Source organism: Oncorhynchus gorbuscha, unplaced genomic scaffold (genome assembly GCF_021184085.1).
Source record: "Oncorhynchus gorbuscha isolate QuinsamMale2020 ecotype Even-year unplaced genomic scaffold, OgorEven_v1.0 Un_scaffold_536, whole genome shotgun sequence".
Classification (NCBI taxonomy): Eukaryota; Metazoa; Chordata; class Actinopteri; order Salmoniformes; family Salmonidae; genus Oncorhynchus; species Oncorhynchus gorbuscha.
Window position 1 is genome coordinate 380,043 of NW_025745360.1, and position 18,213 is coordinate 398,255.

Consider the following 18,213-nt stretch of genomic DNA (forward strand, 5'->3'; position numbering starts at 1 on the left):
AGAGCGAAGGTTGGGACGGCGCGATACCATCCGAGTAGGGGCAGTGTGGGAGGTGTTGGATGAGAGCGAGAGGGAAAAGGATACAAGGTAGTGGTCGGAGACTTGGAGGGGAGTTGCAATGAGGTTAGTGGAAGAACAGCATCTAGTAAAGATGAGGTCGAGCGTATTGCCTGCCTTGTGAGTAGGGGGGGAAGGTGAGAGGGTGAGGTCAAAAGATGAGAGGAGTGGAAAGAAGGAGGCAGAGAGGAATGAGTCAAAGGTAGACGTGGGGAGGTTAAAGTCGCCCAGAACTGTGAGAGGTGAGCCGTCCTCAGGAAAGGAGCTTATCAAGGCATCAAGCTCATTGATGAACTCTCCGAGGGAACCTGGAGGGCGATAAATGATAAGGATGTTAAGCTTGAAAGGGCTGGTAACTGTGACAGCATGGAATTCAAAGGAGGCGATAGACAGATGGGTAAGGGGAGAAAGAGAGAATGACCACTTGGGAGAGATGAGGATCCCGGTGCCACCACCCCGCTGACCAGAAGCTCTCGGGGTGTGCGAGAACACGTGGGCGGACGAAGAGAGAGCAGTAGGAGTAGCAGTGTTGTCTGTGGTGATCCATGTTTCCGTTAGTGCCAAGAAGTCGAGGGACTGGAGGGAGGCATAGGCTGAGATGAGCTCTGCCTTGTTGACTGCAGATCTGCAATTCCAGAGGCTATCGGAGACCTGGAACTGCACGTGGGTCGTGCGCGCTGGGACCACCAGATTAGGGTGGCCGCGTTCACGCGGTGTGGAGCGTTTGTATGGTCTGTGCAGAGAGGAGAGAACAGGGATAAACAGACACATAGTTAACAGGCTACAGAAGAGGCTACGCTAATGCAAAGGAGATTGGAATGACAAGTGGACTACACGTCTCGAATGTTCAGAAAGTTAAGCTACGTAGCAAGAATCTTATTGACTAAAATGATTAAAATGATACAGTACTGCTGAAGTAGGCTAGCTGGCAGTGGGTGTGTTGTTGACACTACACTAATCAAGTCGTTCCGTTGAGTGTAATAGTTTCTACAGTGCTGCTATTCGGGGGCTAGCTGGCTAGCTAGTAGTGTTGTTTACGTTACGTTGCGTTAAAAGAACGACAATAGCTGGCTAGCTAACCTAGAAAATCGCTCTAGACTACACAATTATCTTTGATACAAAGACGGCTATGTAGCTAGCTACGATCAAACAAATCAAACCGTTGTACTGTAATGAAATGAAAATGTGATACTACCTGTGAATGCGACCGGGTTGTTGAGTTCTATTCAGAAGACGTTGGCTAGCGTTGGCTAGCTGTTGGCTAGCTAGCAGAGTCTCCTACGTTAAGGACGACAAATAGCTGGCTAGCTAACCTCGGTAAATTAAGATAATCACTCTAAGACTACACACTCTAGACCTAAACAACACAATTATCTTGGAACGAAGATACGAAGACAGCAAAGACAGCTATGTAGCTAACTAACACTACACTGATCAAGTCGTTCAGTTGAGTGTAATAGTTTTCCCAGTGCAGCTAATCAGTGGACGTTAGCTAGCTGGCTAGTGAAGACTACGTTAGGACAGCGAAATACGATAATTACACAATTATCTTTGATACAAAGACGGCTATGTAGCTAGCTGAGAAGAAATTGCTAAGATTAGACAAATCAAACCGTTGTGCTATAATGAAATATAATTAAATGTAAAATGTAAAAAAGTTATACTACCTGCGGGAGCGAACGCCGTGCGTTTCTCCAAACCGGAACCGGAAAAAACGGTATGAATGGTATGGAGCCAGTGTTGATTGCTCAATAATGTGGTGTTGTGATAAGTCATGTCCTTTCCCTGTTCCTCCTCCCCCCAAATTACACTGAAAATATGTTTAATTGTTCTCCCATAATTCCCTGCCTGTCCGTTCAGAATTATGGTCACTGTTTTCCAATGTATTTTTTCACATGACACATTACTTTGGGCACAGACCTTTTTTTAGCTGGGAGCTGTTCGACAGACTGGATCTTTATTTAGCTAGAGGGCAATAAGCACTTTCTTTCTCCACAGTGAAAACCAGTTGAAATACAAACCTGGAGATGAAGAACCTAATAAGACCTGATACTGGTGTTGTCACACAAAGCTAGAGACAAATGAGCCAGAAATTGTAGTTTTTCTAGGTGGCTCCCATTTTGGCTGTAGTGTTTCCAAGCGTGTGGAAGAGAGCGCGTTCTTTGGTATTTTTCTCTGGGAAAGACGATAACGTTTCTCCGTCTTACTTTTGTTTTGTTTATTGACGTATTAGGGTACCTGAGGTTTGATTATAAACGTTGTTTGACTTGTTTGGATAATTTTATTGGTAACGTTTGGGATTCATTTCGTATGCATTTTGATGGAGGGAAACTGGGTGGATTATTGACTGAAGCGCGCCAGCTAAACTGAGTTTTTATGCATATAAAGAAGGACATTATCGAACAAAAGGACCATTTGTGATGTATCTGGGACCTTTTGGAGTGCCAACAGAAGAAGATCTTCAAAGGTAAGGCATTTATTATATCGCTATTTCTTACTTTTGTGGCGCACCTGCCTGATTGAAATATGTTTTTCATGCTTTTGTATGCGGGGCGCTGTCCTCAGATAATCACATGGTGTAAAGCCTTTTTGAAATCTGGATTAACAAGAAGTTAAACGCTACGCTACGGTCTCACCTGCCATTTCACCGGATGTTGGCCAGGTGGGACGCTACTGTCTCACCTGCCATTTCACCGGATGTTGGCCAGGTGGGACGCTACTGTCTCACCTGCCCATAAGAAGTTAACTAAATAAATCGGCGGTCAAATGTTGTCAATCTTTGCAGTGAATATAACAAATTAAAGGCATATTATTAGTTATTATTGATATTAATTTTGAATGTAACATTGCTTATGATTATATACTCCCAATTGTTATTCATTTTGTGGAAGAAAACATTTATAAATCATAATAATAATTTGACGAACGTCCACGTTGGTCCACAATTTAAATTTATTTATTTTTACAAAATGTTTTTTTATTGTTCTTTTTTAAATGAATTACAGTTGGGAGTATTAATCGTATTATAATCGATATTACATTACTCTTCACAATGCAAATAGTTAATAATAATATGACCGCCAAGACATGTTAAAATGGTTCCGAGTATGGTGTCCTCGAGCTTTTAAATACTGATTTGTGTGTTTCCCCGGAATGGAAAAGGTTGGGAACCGCTGGTCTTAGGGGTAACTTCACCATACTCATTTACTCTCATGTTTTTCCCAGGGTTCAGTGCGGCCAGCCTGGAGGCGGAGCGACGCTGTATCCCGTCCTCTGGGATGACCGCCAAGGAGCTGTGTGAGCACGATGACCTCACCACCAGCCTCATCCTCGACCCTTATCTGGGCTTCCAGACACACAAGATGAACACCAGGTCAGTTTGGGGCCTTAACCCTAACCTTAAACCTGACTCTGACCCTCATCCTCGACCCTTATCTGGGCTTCCAGACACACAAGATGAACACCAGGTCAGTCTGGGGCCTTAACCCTAACCTTAAACCTGACTCTGACCCTCATCCTCGACCCTTATCTGGGCTTCCAGACACACAAGATGAACACCAGGTCAGTCTGGGGCCTTAACCCTAATCTTAAACCTGACTCTGACCCTCATCCTCATCCAATACCTGGGCTTCCCTTGCTAAACTCTAGACTGATTTTACATTTACATTACATTTAAGTCATTTGGCAGACGCTCTTATCCAGAGCGACTTACAAATTGGTGCATTCACCTTATGACATCCAGTGGAACAGTCACTTTACTTTAAAGAGTGTGATATTTTGGCAAGAACGTTTTGCTAGATAATATAAATGGTATTTGGAAACCGGAATGTTTTGTTGTTATCGACGACACCTGTGATGTCGTGACAGGTTTCGACCAATCAAGGGAAGACAGGAAGAGCTGAAGGAGATTATCGAGCGGTTCAAGAAGCACGACAACTTGGAGAAGGCTTTCAGAGCACTCACCTCTGGAGACTGGTCCAGACACCACTTCCTACACAAGTCTAAAGCCCAGGAGAAGCTCTTCAAACAGCACGTGAGATTACAACACCACAGAGTAACACATGACACCCGATGCCAGGTCACATATAGGACTCTGGTGAAAAGTAGTGCACTGTATCATTTGGGATGCACGCCCACAAGTAGCAGGGTTGATAGTGAAACACATATCTCTTATTGATGAGGTGCTGGGCTGATGAACAGTCATTATGTAAGGCAACACATATCTCTTATTGATGAGGTGCTGGGCTGATGAACAGTCATTATGTAAGGCAACACATATCTCTTATTGATGAGGTGCTGGGCTGATGAACAGTCATTATGTAAGGCAACACATATCTCTTATTGATGAGGTGTTGGGCTGATGAACAGTCATTATGTAAGGCAACACATCTCTTATTGATGAGGTGCTGGGCTGATGAACAGTCATTATGTAAGGCAACACATCTCTTATTGATGAGGTGCTGGGCTGATGAATAGTCATTATGTAAGGCAACACATATCTCTTATTGATGAGGTGTTGGGCTGATGAACAGTCATTATGTAAGGCAACACATATCTCTTGTTGATGGGGTGCTGGGCTGATGAATAGTCATTATATAAGGCAACACATATCTCTTATTGATGAGGTGCTGGGCTGATGAATAGTCATTATGTAAGGCAACACATCTCTCTTATTGATGAGGTGCTGGGCTGATGAACAGTCATTATGTAAGGCAACACATATCTCTTATTGATGGGGTGCTGGGCTGATGAATAGTCATTATATAAGGCAACACATATCTCTTATTGATGAGGTGCTGGGCTGATGAATAGTCATTATATAAGGCTCCCGAGTAGCGCAGGTTCAGGTTAGGGTTTGGCCCGGGCGTGGTTCAGGTTGGGGTTTGGCCCGGGCGTGGTTCAGGTTGGGGTTTGGCCCGGGCGTGGTTCAGGTTGGGGTTTGGCCCGGGCGTGGTTCAGGTTGGGGTTTGGCCCGGGCGTGGTTCAGGTTGGGGTTTGGCCCGGTTCAGGTTGGGGTTTGGCCAGGGCGTGGTTCAGGTTGGGGTTTGGCCCGGTTCAGGTTGGGGTTTGGCCCGGGCGTGGTTCAGGTTGGGGTTTGGCCCGGTTCAGGTTGGGGTTTGGCCAGGGCGTGGTTCAGGTTGGGGTTTGGCCCGGTTCAGGTTGGGGTTTGGCCAGGGCGTGGTTCAGGTTGGGGTTTGGCCCGGTTCAGGTTGGGGTTTGGCCAGGGCGTGGTTCAGGTTAGGGTTTGGCCCGGTGTGGTTCAGGTTGGGGTTTGGCGTGGTTCAGGTTGGGGTTTGGCCCGGCGTGGTTCAGGTTAGGGTTTGGCGTGGTTCAGGTTGGGGTTTGGCCCGGGCGTGGTTCAGGTTGGGGTTTGGCCCGGGTGTGGTTCAGGTTGGGGTTTGGCCCGGGCGTGGTTCAGGTTGGGGTTTGGCCCGGTTCAGGTTGGGGTTTGGCCAGGCGTGGTTCAGGTTGGGGTTTGGCCCGGTTCAGGTTGGGGTTTGGCCAGGGCGTGGTTCAGGTTGGGGTTTGGCCCGGTTCAGGTTGGGGTTTGGCCAGGCGTGGTTCAGGTTGGGGTTTGGCCCGGTTCAGGTTGGGGTTTGGCCAGGGCGTGGTTCAGGTTGGAGTTTGGCCCGGTTCAGGTTGGGGTTTGGCCAGGGCGTGGTTCAGGTTGGGGTTTGGCCCGGGCGTGGTTCAGGTTAGGGTTTGGCGTGGTTCAGGTTAGGGTTTGGCGTGGTTCAGGTTAGGGTTTGGCCCGGCGTGGTTCAGGTTGGGGTTTGGCGTGGTTCAGGTTGGGGTTTGGCCCGGCGTGGTTCAGGTTAGGGTTTGGCGTGGTTCAGGTTGGGGTTTGGCCCGGCGTGGTTCAGGTTGGGGTTTGGCCCGGGCGTGGTTCAGGTTGGGGTTTGGCCCGGGCGTGGTTCAGGTTGGGGTTTGGCCCGGTTCAGGTTGGGGTTTGGCCCGGTTCAGGTTGGGGTTTGGCCCGGGCGTCGTTCAGGTTGGGGTTTGGCCCGGGTGTAGGCCGTCATTGTAAAATAGGAATTTGTTCTTAACTGACTTGACCAGTTAAACCAAGGTTCAATGAATAATACTAAATGAAGTAGAGTCTGTACCAATCAACTGATTCAACAACAGATATTTTATTAGTTTGGTTTTCCACAACATCCAGTCCCTTTTCCTTGTAACTTGTTTGTTTGTTTTCCATTTTGTTCCAGGTGTTTGTGTATCTGCGGATGTTTGCGGCTGACAGTGGGTTTGAGATTCTCCCGTGTAACCGCTACTCCTCTGAGCAGAACGGAGCCAAGATCGTGGCCACAAAGGAATGGTGAGGAATGCTGGGTTTTCTTCTTCTTCACACTTCCTGTTGTTCTGACATCATCGTCGTCATTGAAATGGACCGACCGTCACACTTCCTGTTGTTCTGACATCATCGTTGTCATTGAAATGGACCTTTCTTTCTCTTTCTTTCTTTCTTTCTCTTTCTTTCTTTCTTTCTCTTTCTTTCTTTCTCTCTTTATTTCTTTATTTCTCTCTTTATTTCTCTCTCTCTTTCTTTATTTCTCTCTCTCTTTCTTTATTTCTCTCTCTATTTCTCTCTTTATTTCTCTCTTTATTTCTTTATTTCTCTCTTTATTTCTCTCTCTCTTTCTTTATTTCTTTATTTCTCTCTTTATTTCTCTCTCTCTTTCTTTCTTTTTCTCACTCTTTCTCTCTTTCTTTATTTCTCTCTCTCTTTATTTCTCTCTCTCGTTTTCTTCCTTTATTTCTCTCTTTCTTTCTCTTGTACTTCAGGAAAAGGAACGATAAGATTGAGTACTTGGTGGGCTGCATCGCCGAGCTGTCGGAGAGCGAGGAGAACATGCTTCTGCGTCACGGGGAGAATGACTTCAGTGTCATGTACTCGACACGCAAGAACTGTGCTCAGCTGTGGCTGGGGCCTGCAGCCTTCATCAACCACGGTACGTCAGTCTCCACTGCCAACACAGTACAGGTTGTCATTGAAAATACCAACGGGCTCTTCATTCACTTACCTGTATAAATTACTACACCACATTTTAAATGAATCAAAATATAAAAACTAAAACAACTTACATGAAAAAAAAATACAGCCAGCACTCCCAAATAGAGTTTACCCATAGATGTATTCTGGGTAGTTACAATGGACTGATTTATTCTGGACAGTTACAATGGATGTTTGGGTCCGTCTCCAACACGGAAACAGATAATAGGTGTTTATTATCAGACCCTGGTCTAAAGTAGTGCACTAAATAAGTACTAGGGTGTCGTTTGGGGCGCGACCCTTTGTCAAGTGTTCCAGAAGAACAATGGAAGTTATGCTGCAGTCTCTCTCTGTGAGGAAACTAGGATCCTAATCTTCTGTGTTGCTTTGTTTTTTCAGATTGCCGGCCAAATTGCAAGGTGAGTGTGACGAAGCCCAGGGCTCAATACAATAGGCTGCTACCCTTGGTGAGAGTGACGAAGCCCCCAGGGCTCAATACAATAGGCTGCTACCCTTGGTGAGAGGTGACGAAGCCCAGGGCTCAATACAATAGGCTGCTACCCTTGGTGAGAGGTGACGAAGCCCAGGGCTCAATACAATAGGCTGCTACCCTTGGTGAGAGTGACCCAGGGCTCAAGCCCTGCTACCCTTGGTGAGGGCTCAATACAATAGGCTGCTACCCTTGGTGAGAGGTGACGAAGCCCAGGGCTCAATACAATAGGCTGCTACCCTTGGTGAGAGGTGACGAAGCCCAGGGCTCAATACTATAGGCTGCTACCCTTGGTGAGAGTGACGAAGCCCAGGGCTCAATACAATAGGCTGCTACCCTTGGTGAGAGGTGACGAAGCCCAGGGCTCAATACTATAGGCTGCTACCCTTGGTGAGAGGTGACGAAGCCCAGGGCTCAATACAATAGGCTGCTACCCTTGGTGAGAGGTGACGAAGCCCAGGGCTCAATACTATAGGCTGCTACCCTTGGGCTCAATACAATAGGCTGCTACCCTTGGTGAGAGTGATGAAGCCCCCAGGGCTCAATACAATAGGCTGCTACCCTTGGTGAGGGATGAAGCCCAGGGCTCAATACAATAGGCTGCTACCCTTGGTGAGAGGTGATGAAGCCCAGGGCTCAATACAATAGGCTGCTACCCTTGGTGAGAGGTGATGAAGCCCAGGGCTCAATACAATAGGCTGCTACCCTTGGTGAGAGAGAAGCCCCAGGGCTCAATACAATAGGCTGCTACCCTTGGTGAGAGTGACGAAGCCCAGGGCTCAATACTATAGGCTGCTACCCTTGGTGAGAGGTGACGAAGCCCAGGGCTCAATACTATAGGCTGCTACCCTTGGTGAGAGGTGACGAAGCCCAGGGCTCAATACAATAGGCTGCTACCCTTGGTGAGAGGGGCTGAATACAAGGCTGCTACCCTTGGTGAGAGAGGTGAAGCCCCCAGGGCTCAATACTATAGGCTGCTACCCTTGGTGAGAGTGATGAAGCCCCCAGGGCTCAATACAATAGGCTGCTACCCTTGGTGAGAGTGATGAAGCCCCCAGGGCTCAATACAATAGGCTGCTACCCTTGGTGAGAGTGATGAAGCCCAGGGCTCAATACAATAGGCTGCTACCCTTGGTGAGAGTGATGAAGCCCCCAGGGCTCAATACAATAGGCTGCTACCCTTGGTGAGAGTGATGAAGCCCCCAGGGCTCAATACAATAGGCTGCTACCCTTGGTGAGAGGTGACGAAGCCCAGGGCTCAATACTATAGGCCGCTACCCTTGGTGAGAGGTGACGAAGCCCAGGGCTCAATACAATAGGCTGCTACCCTTGGTGAGAGGTGACGAAGCCCAGGGCTCAATACAATAGGCTGCTACCCTTGGTGAGAGTGATGAAGCCCAGGGCTCAATACAATAGGCTGCTACCCTTGGTGAGAGTGATGAAGCCCCCAGGGCTCAATACAATAAGCTGCTACCCTTGGTGAGAGTGATGAAGCCCCCAGGGCTCAATACAATAGGCTGCTACCCTTGGTGAGAGTGAAGCCCAGGGCTCAATACAATAGGCTGCTACCCTTGGTGAGAGTGATGAAGCCTCCAGGGCTCAATACAATAGGCTGCTACCCTTGGTGAGAGTGATGAAGCCCAGGGCTCAATACAATAGGCTGCTACCCTTGGTGAGAGTGATGAAGCCCCCAGGGCTCAATACAATAGGCTGCTACCCTTGGTGAGAGTGATGAAGCCCCCAGGGCTCAATACAATAGGCTGCTACCCTTGGTGAGAGGTGACGAAGCCCAGGGCTCAATACAATAGGCTGCTACCCTTGGTGAGAGGTGACGAAGCCCCCAGGGCTCAATACAATAGGCTGCTACCCTTGGTGAGAGTGACGAAGCCCAGGGCTCAATACAATAGGCTGCTACCCTTGGTGTGGAATGAGGTTAACACAATACACTTGGTGTATTGATTAAGATGGCAGAAAGAGGGTGGTTCACACACAGACAATAAAATATATTATTATTTGTAATTTTTTCTTTCTTGGTGACAACAAAAGTTTGGTAAATCACACCTTAAAGTTGTGACTGGAAATATTCACTTCATTAAAAGTTTTTAATAATTTTCCTTTGCTTTGAATGGTTCCCTTCAGTGTTTGGATTCTGCTTCCCACCTGTGATTAAAGGTGACCTCAGGGTCCATATTTATAAAGTGCTGATTTTAGGATCGTGTCCTTCCCCTCCATATGATCGTATTCATCAAATTGTATTTTGTCATATGCGCCGAATGCAACCGTTACCCAGCACCGTTAAATGCCCCGTTACCCAGCACCGTTAAATGCACCGGTACCCAGCACCTTTACCCAGCACCGTTAAATGCCCCGGTACCCAGCACCGTTAAATGCCCCGGTACCCAGCACCGTTAAATGCCCCGGTACCCAGCACCGTTAAATGCACCGGTACCCAGCAGCCCAGGGCTTGATTAAGATCAATACAATAGGCAGAAGAGGTTAACACAATACACTTGTGGTTCACACACAGACAATAAAATATATTATTGGTAATTTTTTCGTTAAATGCACCGGTACCCAGCACCGTTAAATGCACCGGTACCCAGCACCGTTAAATGCACCGGTACCCAGCACCGTTAAATGCACCGGTACCCAGCACCGTTAAATGCACCGGTACCCAGCACCGTTAAATGCACCGGTACCCAGCACCGTTAAATGCACCGGTACCCAGCACCGTTAAATGCCCCGGTACCCAGCACCGTTAAATGCACCGGTACCCAGCACCGTTAAATGCCCCGGTACCCAGCACCGTTAAATGCCCCGGTACCCAGCACCGTTAAATGCCCGGTACCCAGCACCGTTAAATGCACCGGTACCCAGCACCGTTAAATGCCCCGGTACCCAGCACCGTTAAATGCCCCGGTACCCAGCACCAACCTTACCGTTAAATGGGTGTCTTGGTGTTTTAGTTGTGTGTCTAGATGGCTGAAGGTGTTAAATGAGTGTCTTGGTGTTTTAGTTGTGTATCTAGATGGCTGAAGGTGTTAAATGAGTGTCTTGGTGTTTTAGTTGTGTGTCTAGATGGCTGAAGGTGTTAAATGAGTGTCTTGGTGTTTTAGTTGTGTGTCTAGATGGCTGAAGGTGTTAAATGAGTGTCTTGGTGTTTTAGTTGTGTTATCTAGATGGCTGAAGGTGTTAAATGAGTGTCTTGGTGTTTTAGTTGTGTGTCTAGATGGCTGAAGGTGTTAAATGAGTGTCTTGGTGTTTTAGTTGTGTATCTAGATGGCTGAAGGTGTTAAATGAGTGTCTTGGTGTTTTAGTTGTGTGTCTAGATGGCTGAAGGTGTTAAATGAGTGTCTTGGTGTTTTAGTTGTGTGTCTAGATGGCTGAAGGTGTTAAATGAGTGTCTTGGTGTTTTAGTTGTGTATCTAGATGGCTGAAGGTGTTAAATGAGTGTCTTGGTGTGTTCCAGTTTGTGTCGACGGGTCGTGACACGGCCTGTGTCAAGGTGCTAAGGGACATCGAACCGGGAGAGGAGATCTCCTGTTACTACGGCGACGGATTCTTCGGGGAGAACAACGAATATTGTGAATGCTACACGTGTGAACGGTATGTAATGGTCTTGACATCCATTTTCTATTGATCTGAATAACAACACAAATCTCCTTTTGTTTTTGTACATCGTTTGAGGTCATGTGACGTAATGGCACAATTAAATACAACAACAAAAAAACATTAAAACACTTTTTTTTTTTAATAAGCAGTGTTTATTAATTTGGCTGGAGGAATATGAAAACAGGGCGTTACCCAAGGCACATGTTGTGACCTTTACTGGTCCTTTGTTTGTTTGTTGTTTTACAGACGTCTCACTGGCGCGTTCAAATCCAAGGCCGGGCTGCCGGCGGAGGCTCCGGTGATCAACAGCGCGTACGGGTTACGGGAGACGGACAAGCGTCTGAACCGGCTGAAGAAGATGGAGGCAGGAGAAGGCAGCAGGAACTCCGACAGCCACTCTGTGGGCTCCCACACTGACATAGACTCTCAGGACACACCAAACACACACACATGTAAGAACAGGTAGAAACCAGGGTTGAAATTAGGACTGAGGTTTGGGGTTCATTCAGTTTGGGGCTTTAGGTGGATCCCCTCCCCTTGTATTGTTAGAATTCTCTATGCTGAATTTGGGGATTTTTTATTTTATTTGAAATGTATAAAACGAACCACAATTTCAACAGTTACTTCAGGAATGACGTTTAAATTGAATTTCGAAATGATCTGATGTTTAGTTTCCCCCTCTTCTCCCCCCCTCAGCTGGAAGGAAAAGGACTTCCTCCAATATGAAGTTCAGCAGAACCAGAACTCAAAGCAGATCGTCTCTTTCCAGAGCACTAACCTCTACCTCACCTTCTAAACAAAGTCACAGAAACACTGGCAGGATACCAAAGAGACTCCGATCCAAACCCGCCACGCCTTCGCTCTCCAAGGTCCGGTTGCGCAGTAGATGCAGCAGGGGCAGAGGTTCGGAGCCCAAAGCGGCGTCGGCCCGAGGGGAGGTGCTGGGTACCACCGGGCCTGGTCGCCTGGGTCTCCGGGAGCCGAGGACGTCGTCGCTGTGTAAGGCGGGCGTGTCGGTGAAGAAGGAGAAGGATGCACAGGGACCAGCCCAGACAGCACTGGGCCAGCGGGGGTGTCTGACCCGCCATGCGACCAAGGAGAACAACACCCCGGCAGTCTGCGAGGGCAGCCAGAGCCAACCTTGCACTTCCAGGACTCGCAGGTCCACCAGGACCCTGGTAAAGGTCCAGGACGCTGTAGCCGGGCCAGCTGGGGTTAAACTGGAGCCTGGGGGCCTGGAGGGCCACGGCACCGTCCCTGGAGGGGTGGAGATTAAAACGGAGCCTGCTGACCTGGAGCAGTACCTGGGCCATGGGTTGGGCTCGGAGCTGGGCGGAGGTGTGGGTGCTGGCTACACGAGCAGAGGGGTCTGTACCAGACGCAGCCAGCTCACCCAGCTCCGGCCCGAACGGACGATAAAGCGCGAGGACTCGTCGTACGGCGAGCTGTTCCCGCCGGTAGGGGTGGCCCCGGTGGCGTCCTCCCAACAACCCCGTCACCACCACAGTACTGCCGACACTGCAGACTGCAACAAGATGCTGCTGGGCCTCTCTGTCCCAGAGCACCACTGGGACTACAAGGGGAGCGAAGCCCTCCGGAGGGAGCGAGGGGAGGACAGGGGGAGTGAGGCCCTCCGGGGGGAGGACAAGGGGAGCGAAGCCCTCCGGAGGGAGCGGGAGGAGGACAGGGACAGGGGGAGCGAGGCCCTCCGGAGGGAGCGGGAGGAGGACAGGAACAGGGACAGGGGGAGCGAGGCCCTCCGGAGGGAGCGAGGGGAGGACAGGGGGAGCGAGGCCCTCCGGAGGGAGCGGGGGGAGGACAGGGGGAGCGAGCCCCTCCGGAGAGAGCGGGGGGAGGACAGGGACAGGGACAAGGGGAGGGAGCCCCTCCGGAGGGAGCGGGGGGAGGACAGGGACAGGGACAAGGGGAGGGAGCCCCTCCGGAGAGAGCGGGGGGAGGACAGGAACAGGAACAAGGGGAGGGAGAAAGGGCGTCGGCATAAAGGGAAGGGAGGTTACCGGAGCCACAGAGGGGACAGAGCGCAGAGCAAAGGGAAGAAGAAACAGAGGATCACGCGCTACGACGCCCAGCTGATCCTGGAGAACAGTGGAGGGATCCCCAAACTGACGCTCCGCCGGCGCAGAGACAGCAGCAGCAGCAAGACCAACGAGCCCAGCGAGCCAATCAGCACGCAGCAGCAGGCTAGCAGCACCACCACGACGCCGCAGCCTACCGCCCAACCCCCGGTCAACTCCTCTTCGTCATCCTCCTCCTCATCAACGTCCAAGATCAGCATTATGTTCAGGAAGGACCCGTCTCAGGACAGGGAGAAGGGCAGTTCCTGCAGCTCCTACCACGTGTCCAAGCTGAACGGGTTTGGGCCTCCCGGGCTCCACACCACCAGCAGCTCCACCAAGCTGAAGATCCAGCTGAAGAGGGAGGACGACGGACGGGCCCAGACGCACACTGACAACAGGGGGGACAAGGAGGGCTGCGGTCTGGGTGTTGGGGCCTTCGGCCTGGAAGCCAGGAATGGTGGGAACCACGGAGGGCACAGGATACAAAACATTGTGGTAGATGAGTCTTCGTCTGATGAGGAGGAGGAGGAAGAGGAGGATGACGACGATGACTACTTTGACGATGAGTTTGAGGACGATTTCATTCCACTCCCACCGGCGAAGCGGTTGCGTCTCATCGTGGGGAAAGACTCAATAGACATCGATATCTCATCTCGGAGGAGAGAGGACCAGTCTCTGAGGCTAAACGCCTGATAAAGCTCTCTGAATGGAGTTCATATCTGATATCTCATCCCGGAGGAGAGAGGACCAGTCTCTGAGGCTAAACGCCTGATAAAGCTCTCTGAATGGAGTTCATATCTGATATCTCATCCCGGAGGAGAGAGGACCAGTCTCTGAGGCTAAACGCCTGATAAAGCTCTCTGAATGGAGTTCATATCTGCGTCCCAAATGTCAAACTGTTCCCTGTGCAGTGCACTACTTTGTATGTGGTAAATAGCAGGACACTAGGTAGGGAATAGGGTGCCGTTTTGGGACGCAGTCCATCACTCCACCTTTACATGTACAGAAAACACTTGACTCACTAATCAACTGTTGTGTTGATGTTTAAAGAAGTACAGTCATTTAAAAATTAAAAATTAAAACTTTAAAAGTTGGAACAAAAAAAAAAAAAAAAAAAAGCGAATCAGAAGGAAGATGTTTGTATAAATGAAAAGTGAATGCACTTCTGTCATGATTAATATTCATAATGAACTTGAATATTGTAGAAGGTGTACAGATATTATGGTGACTATCCTCTGTCCCACAGACAGACTTTATTGAACTTTTTATTTTAGATTTTGTCTCACAGTACGCAATTCTAAACTCTGTTGGCAAACCAGACTTTTTGTTTTTATTTTTAATTTAGTTTTTGTAAAAAACCCATATTATATGGGGATATGGGTCCAGTAACGTTCTGATCGGGATCAATCCGTTCAGTTGTAGTAATAATGACAGGTTTCTATAACCGTTCAACTCATGAATGAAGTCAGTCCCACCAACACACTGGAATCATAGTGGGTTCTATCAGCTGCTCATCGGGGTTGAGCTCCATTCCAATTCCGGAAACAAACAGGAATTCCGAATTGGAATTGGAATCTCAGTTTGCTTCCTTGTCTGAATTGAAATGGAATTGAGTCCAACCCTGCTCCTCCTGTCCTCCTGGCTGTGTTTTTTGTTATTCTCTAAGAGAACGTTGACCCTGGCTGCAATATCCCAATGTGTTTTAAAGCTCACACAGTACTGTTTACAGCATGATGGGTAAAATGGGTCATTGACAAGCCAACAAATGGACCAATGTTTTGGTAATTTTTAAGCTTCATTTCTGATTTCTGGAGCCTCTGATTTGGTTTTGACTAGATCGTATACAGCTACGGACATAATTAACTTCCTAGCAGGTTAGGAGAATTAGGTTAAAGGTTAGGAAACGGGTTGGAGTTAGCTGAAATGCTAATATTCTACCCGACTCCAACGTGCAACGTTTAATATTTTTGCTGTATACCAGGGGTGTCATACTCATTCCATGGAGGGCCAAAGTGTCTGCTGTTTTTGTTGGTTGTTCCTTTAAGACCTCGACAACCAGGTGAAGGGAGTTCCTTACTAATTAGGTGACCTTGATTCATCAATCGAGTACAAGTGGAGGAGCGAAAACCTGCAATACACTTTAGCCCTCCATAGAACACACGCTGTATACCGTCTAGCCACAAGAGGGGTGGTTTAACGTTTGAAACACTAATCAGTTGAATGAATACACGGCGTGTACGCTGTGTGCTGTTTTTAAACACGTCATCAGGAAGTAACACAAAGAAGACCAGAAGTCAGGTGACAGAAAGACTGAATCATGTTCTGGAAAACGAGTTCAAACTCACTATTTAGTTGTTGTTTTTCTCAGATCCAAATCAGACATAAATGAACACATGACAACTTCATAGAATATTATCCCCAACGAAATTAGTCATTTTCACAAACAGTATTAGGTGCCTTACAAACAACTCTTGGGGTATCTGTTGAAGGCCTAGTTTTTTAGAAAAAATTATTATCAGAAGGTGAAGAACTGTAGGTCGTCCCTCGGTAACTGTAACTATGGGAACACTTTCTTCCCCCCCCCAGTCTTTCTGTATAGTCTTTCTATTTGAGTTATTTTAGGGCTGGTTTCCCAGACATATTCAGACTAGCCTCGATCTACCAAGCTATTCTCCATCGACCGTGTTTTGTTTTTAAAGTCTTTAATCCTTGTCTGGGAAACCCGTCTTTTGAGTGTGGAAGTACTGAACTGCCAAATGTAATCAAGGGATCAGCTGAGATGAATGTTAACTCCACTTTCTGTTGTCCTGTACTGTTCATATCACCAGCAAGCAGCGAATCACAGTGATAAACAAGGGTTGTGTTCATGAAGGCACAAAAAGAGGAGGGGAGGGGGGCGGGGGCTTCACTGAAATGGGAGGGGGCTTCCTTGACTTGTCCAATAAGAAATTGTCACTTTTTTTTCTGTTGCAAAACATTTTCTGTTGTGTGCCCTAATGAACACAACCCTGGCTATACGTGTACCTCCCCCTGTATGAGCATCAGTCACTCTCCATTCTGTACTGTTCTCCAGGTGTTACTGTGTGATCTTATGTTCAATAGCCAGCTGTCGACATTTCTGATTGGATGAAATTCAATAACAACAACAACAAACAAACAAACAAATGAAAGAAATGTGAATCGTTTGCAGACATTTTTAGTGTTGAGTTGAGTTAGTGGGGGAAAACACACTTAAAAACAGACCTTTAAACCGGAGCAGTGCTTTTATGTCCAGTATGTAAAATCAAAAATCACGTGAACACACCCTGTACTTATTTAACCGTTTTGGAATACTTGAAAACATAAAGCTTCTTTGTGAGAATAAACTATTTTTCTGTGGTTAATGTCTTGCTTCTAAACATGTTAGAATAAGGAATTATTACACTTATTTTTTAAATGTTTTTTTTTATTTTATTTTTTAATCTGAAATGTTTCCAATACTTTTTAAGCCTACTGAGCGTGGAGCCTGGGTCTCGTATTCACTAGGAACCAAATGGCAGGGATCTACCAAAATTTGTCCAATAAGAACTGTTTTTCCCTATGGTGTACACTAATGAATACTACCCAAAGTGAATGCACTTCCCAGCCAATCAATATATATGATCAAACTACCAGGGAGAATGAACACTAAGTAGGACTGGAGAAGTGGACCGTCTAAGTTGTACGGACTACCCCTGGCATTCATGATAGAGGGCTTTTTGAAAGGGCTTTTTTTTTTAAGTCTTGGGACTAATGTATTTTTCACTAGGCTCTGTTGCCTGGATACTGCGGTTAAGCAGGAAGTTGTTTTCTATGTAGTGAGTTGGGGATGTTTGTCTGGTTTGACCTATATCATAACAACAGCCCATTTCACAGCCCCTGGCAGGTTTTACATGACTAATGTATCAACTAAAAACAGGCCGAGCACCACCTCCTGGAACTGACCATGTCTTAGCTGCAACTCAGCCTAGCTTAGTTTACAATGACTGTGGTAGCCTAGCCTAGCTTAGTTTAATACAATGACTGTGATAGCCTAGCCTAGCTTAGTTTAATACACTGACTGTGGTAGACTAGCTTAGTTTAATACAATGACTGTGATATGTGGTAGCCTAGCTTAGTTCAATACACTGACTGTGATATGTGGTAGCCTAGCTTAGTTCAATACACTGACTGTGGTAGCCTAGCTTAGTTTAATACAATGACTGTGGTAGACTAGCTTAGTTTAATACAATGACTGTGGTAGCCTAGCTTAGCTTAGTTTACAATGACTGTGGTAGCCTAGCTTAGCTTAGTTTACAATGACTGTGGTAGCCTAGCTTAGTTCAATACACTGACTGTGGTAGCCTAGCTTAGTTTAATACAATGACTGTGGTAGACTAGCTTAGTTTAATACAATGACTGTGATATGTAGCCTAGCCTAGCTTAGTTTAATACAATGACTGTGATATGTGGTAGCCTAGCTTAGCTTAGTTTAATACAATGACTGTGGTAGCCTAGCTTAGTTTAATACAATGACTGTGGTAGCCTAGCTTAGTTTAATACAATGACTGTGGTAGCCTAGCCTAGCTTAGTTTAATACACTGACTGTGGTAGCCTAGCTTAGTTTAATACAATGACTGTGGTAGCTAGCTTAGTTTAATACAATGACTGTGGTAGCCTAGCTTAGTTTAATACAATGACTGTGATATGTGGTAGCCTAGTTTATTTTAATACACTGACTGTGATATGTGGTAGCCTAGCTTAGTTTAATACAATGACTGTGATAACCTAGCCTAGCTTAGTTTAATACACTGACTGTGATATGCCTAGCTGTAGTTTAAGTTTAATACAATGACTGTGATTTATGTGGTAGCCTAGCTTAGTTCAATACACTGACTGTGATATGTGGTAGCCTAGCTTAGTTTAATACACTGACTGTGATATGTGGTAGCCTAGCCTAGCTTAGTTTAATACACTGACTGTGG

The 18,213-nt window shown here is 47.2% G+C and overlaps 1 protein-coding gene across 1 annotated transcript in view; it reads left to right on the forward strand.

Annotated features, from left to right (window-relative positions):
• LOC124018489 (histone-lysine N-methyltransferase KMT5B-like) overlaps positions 1–16,609 on the forward strand; it is a 30,273-nt gene extending 13,664 nt beyond the window's left edge. Inside the window, exons 3-11 of the mRNA XM_046333818.1 lie at positions 3,283–3,430; positions 3,925–4,090; positions 6,267–6,376; positions 6,844–7,010; positions 7,451–7,470; positions 11,011–11,147; positions 11,400–11,605; positions 11,850–12,756; positions 13,201–16,609. Coding sequence (XP_046189774.1) covers positions 3,283–3,430; positions 3,925–4,090; positions 6,267–6,376; positions 6,844–7,010; positions 7,451–7,470; positions 11,011–11,147; positions 11,400–11,605; positions 11,850–12,756; positions 13,201–13,924 — 2,585 coding nt within the window. The 3' untranslated portion in view covers positions 13,925–16,609. The remainder of the gene's footprint in view (positions 1–3,282; positions 3,431–3,924; positions 4,091–6,266; positions 6,377–6,843; positions 7,011–7,450; positions 7,471–11,010; positions 11,148–11,399; positions 11,606–11,849; positions 12,757–13,200) is intronic.
• Positions 16,610–18,213: the final 1,604 nt, after the last annotated feature.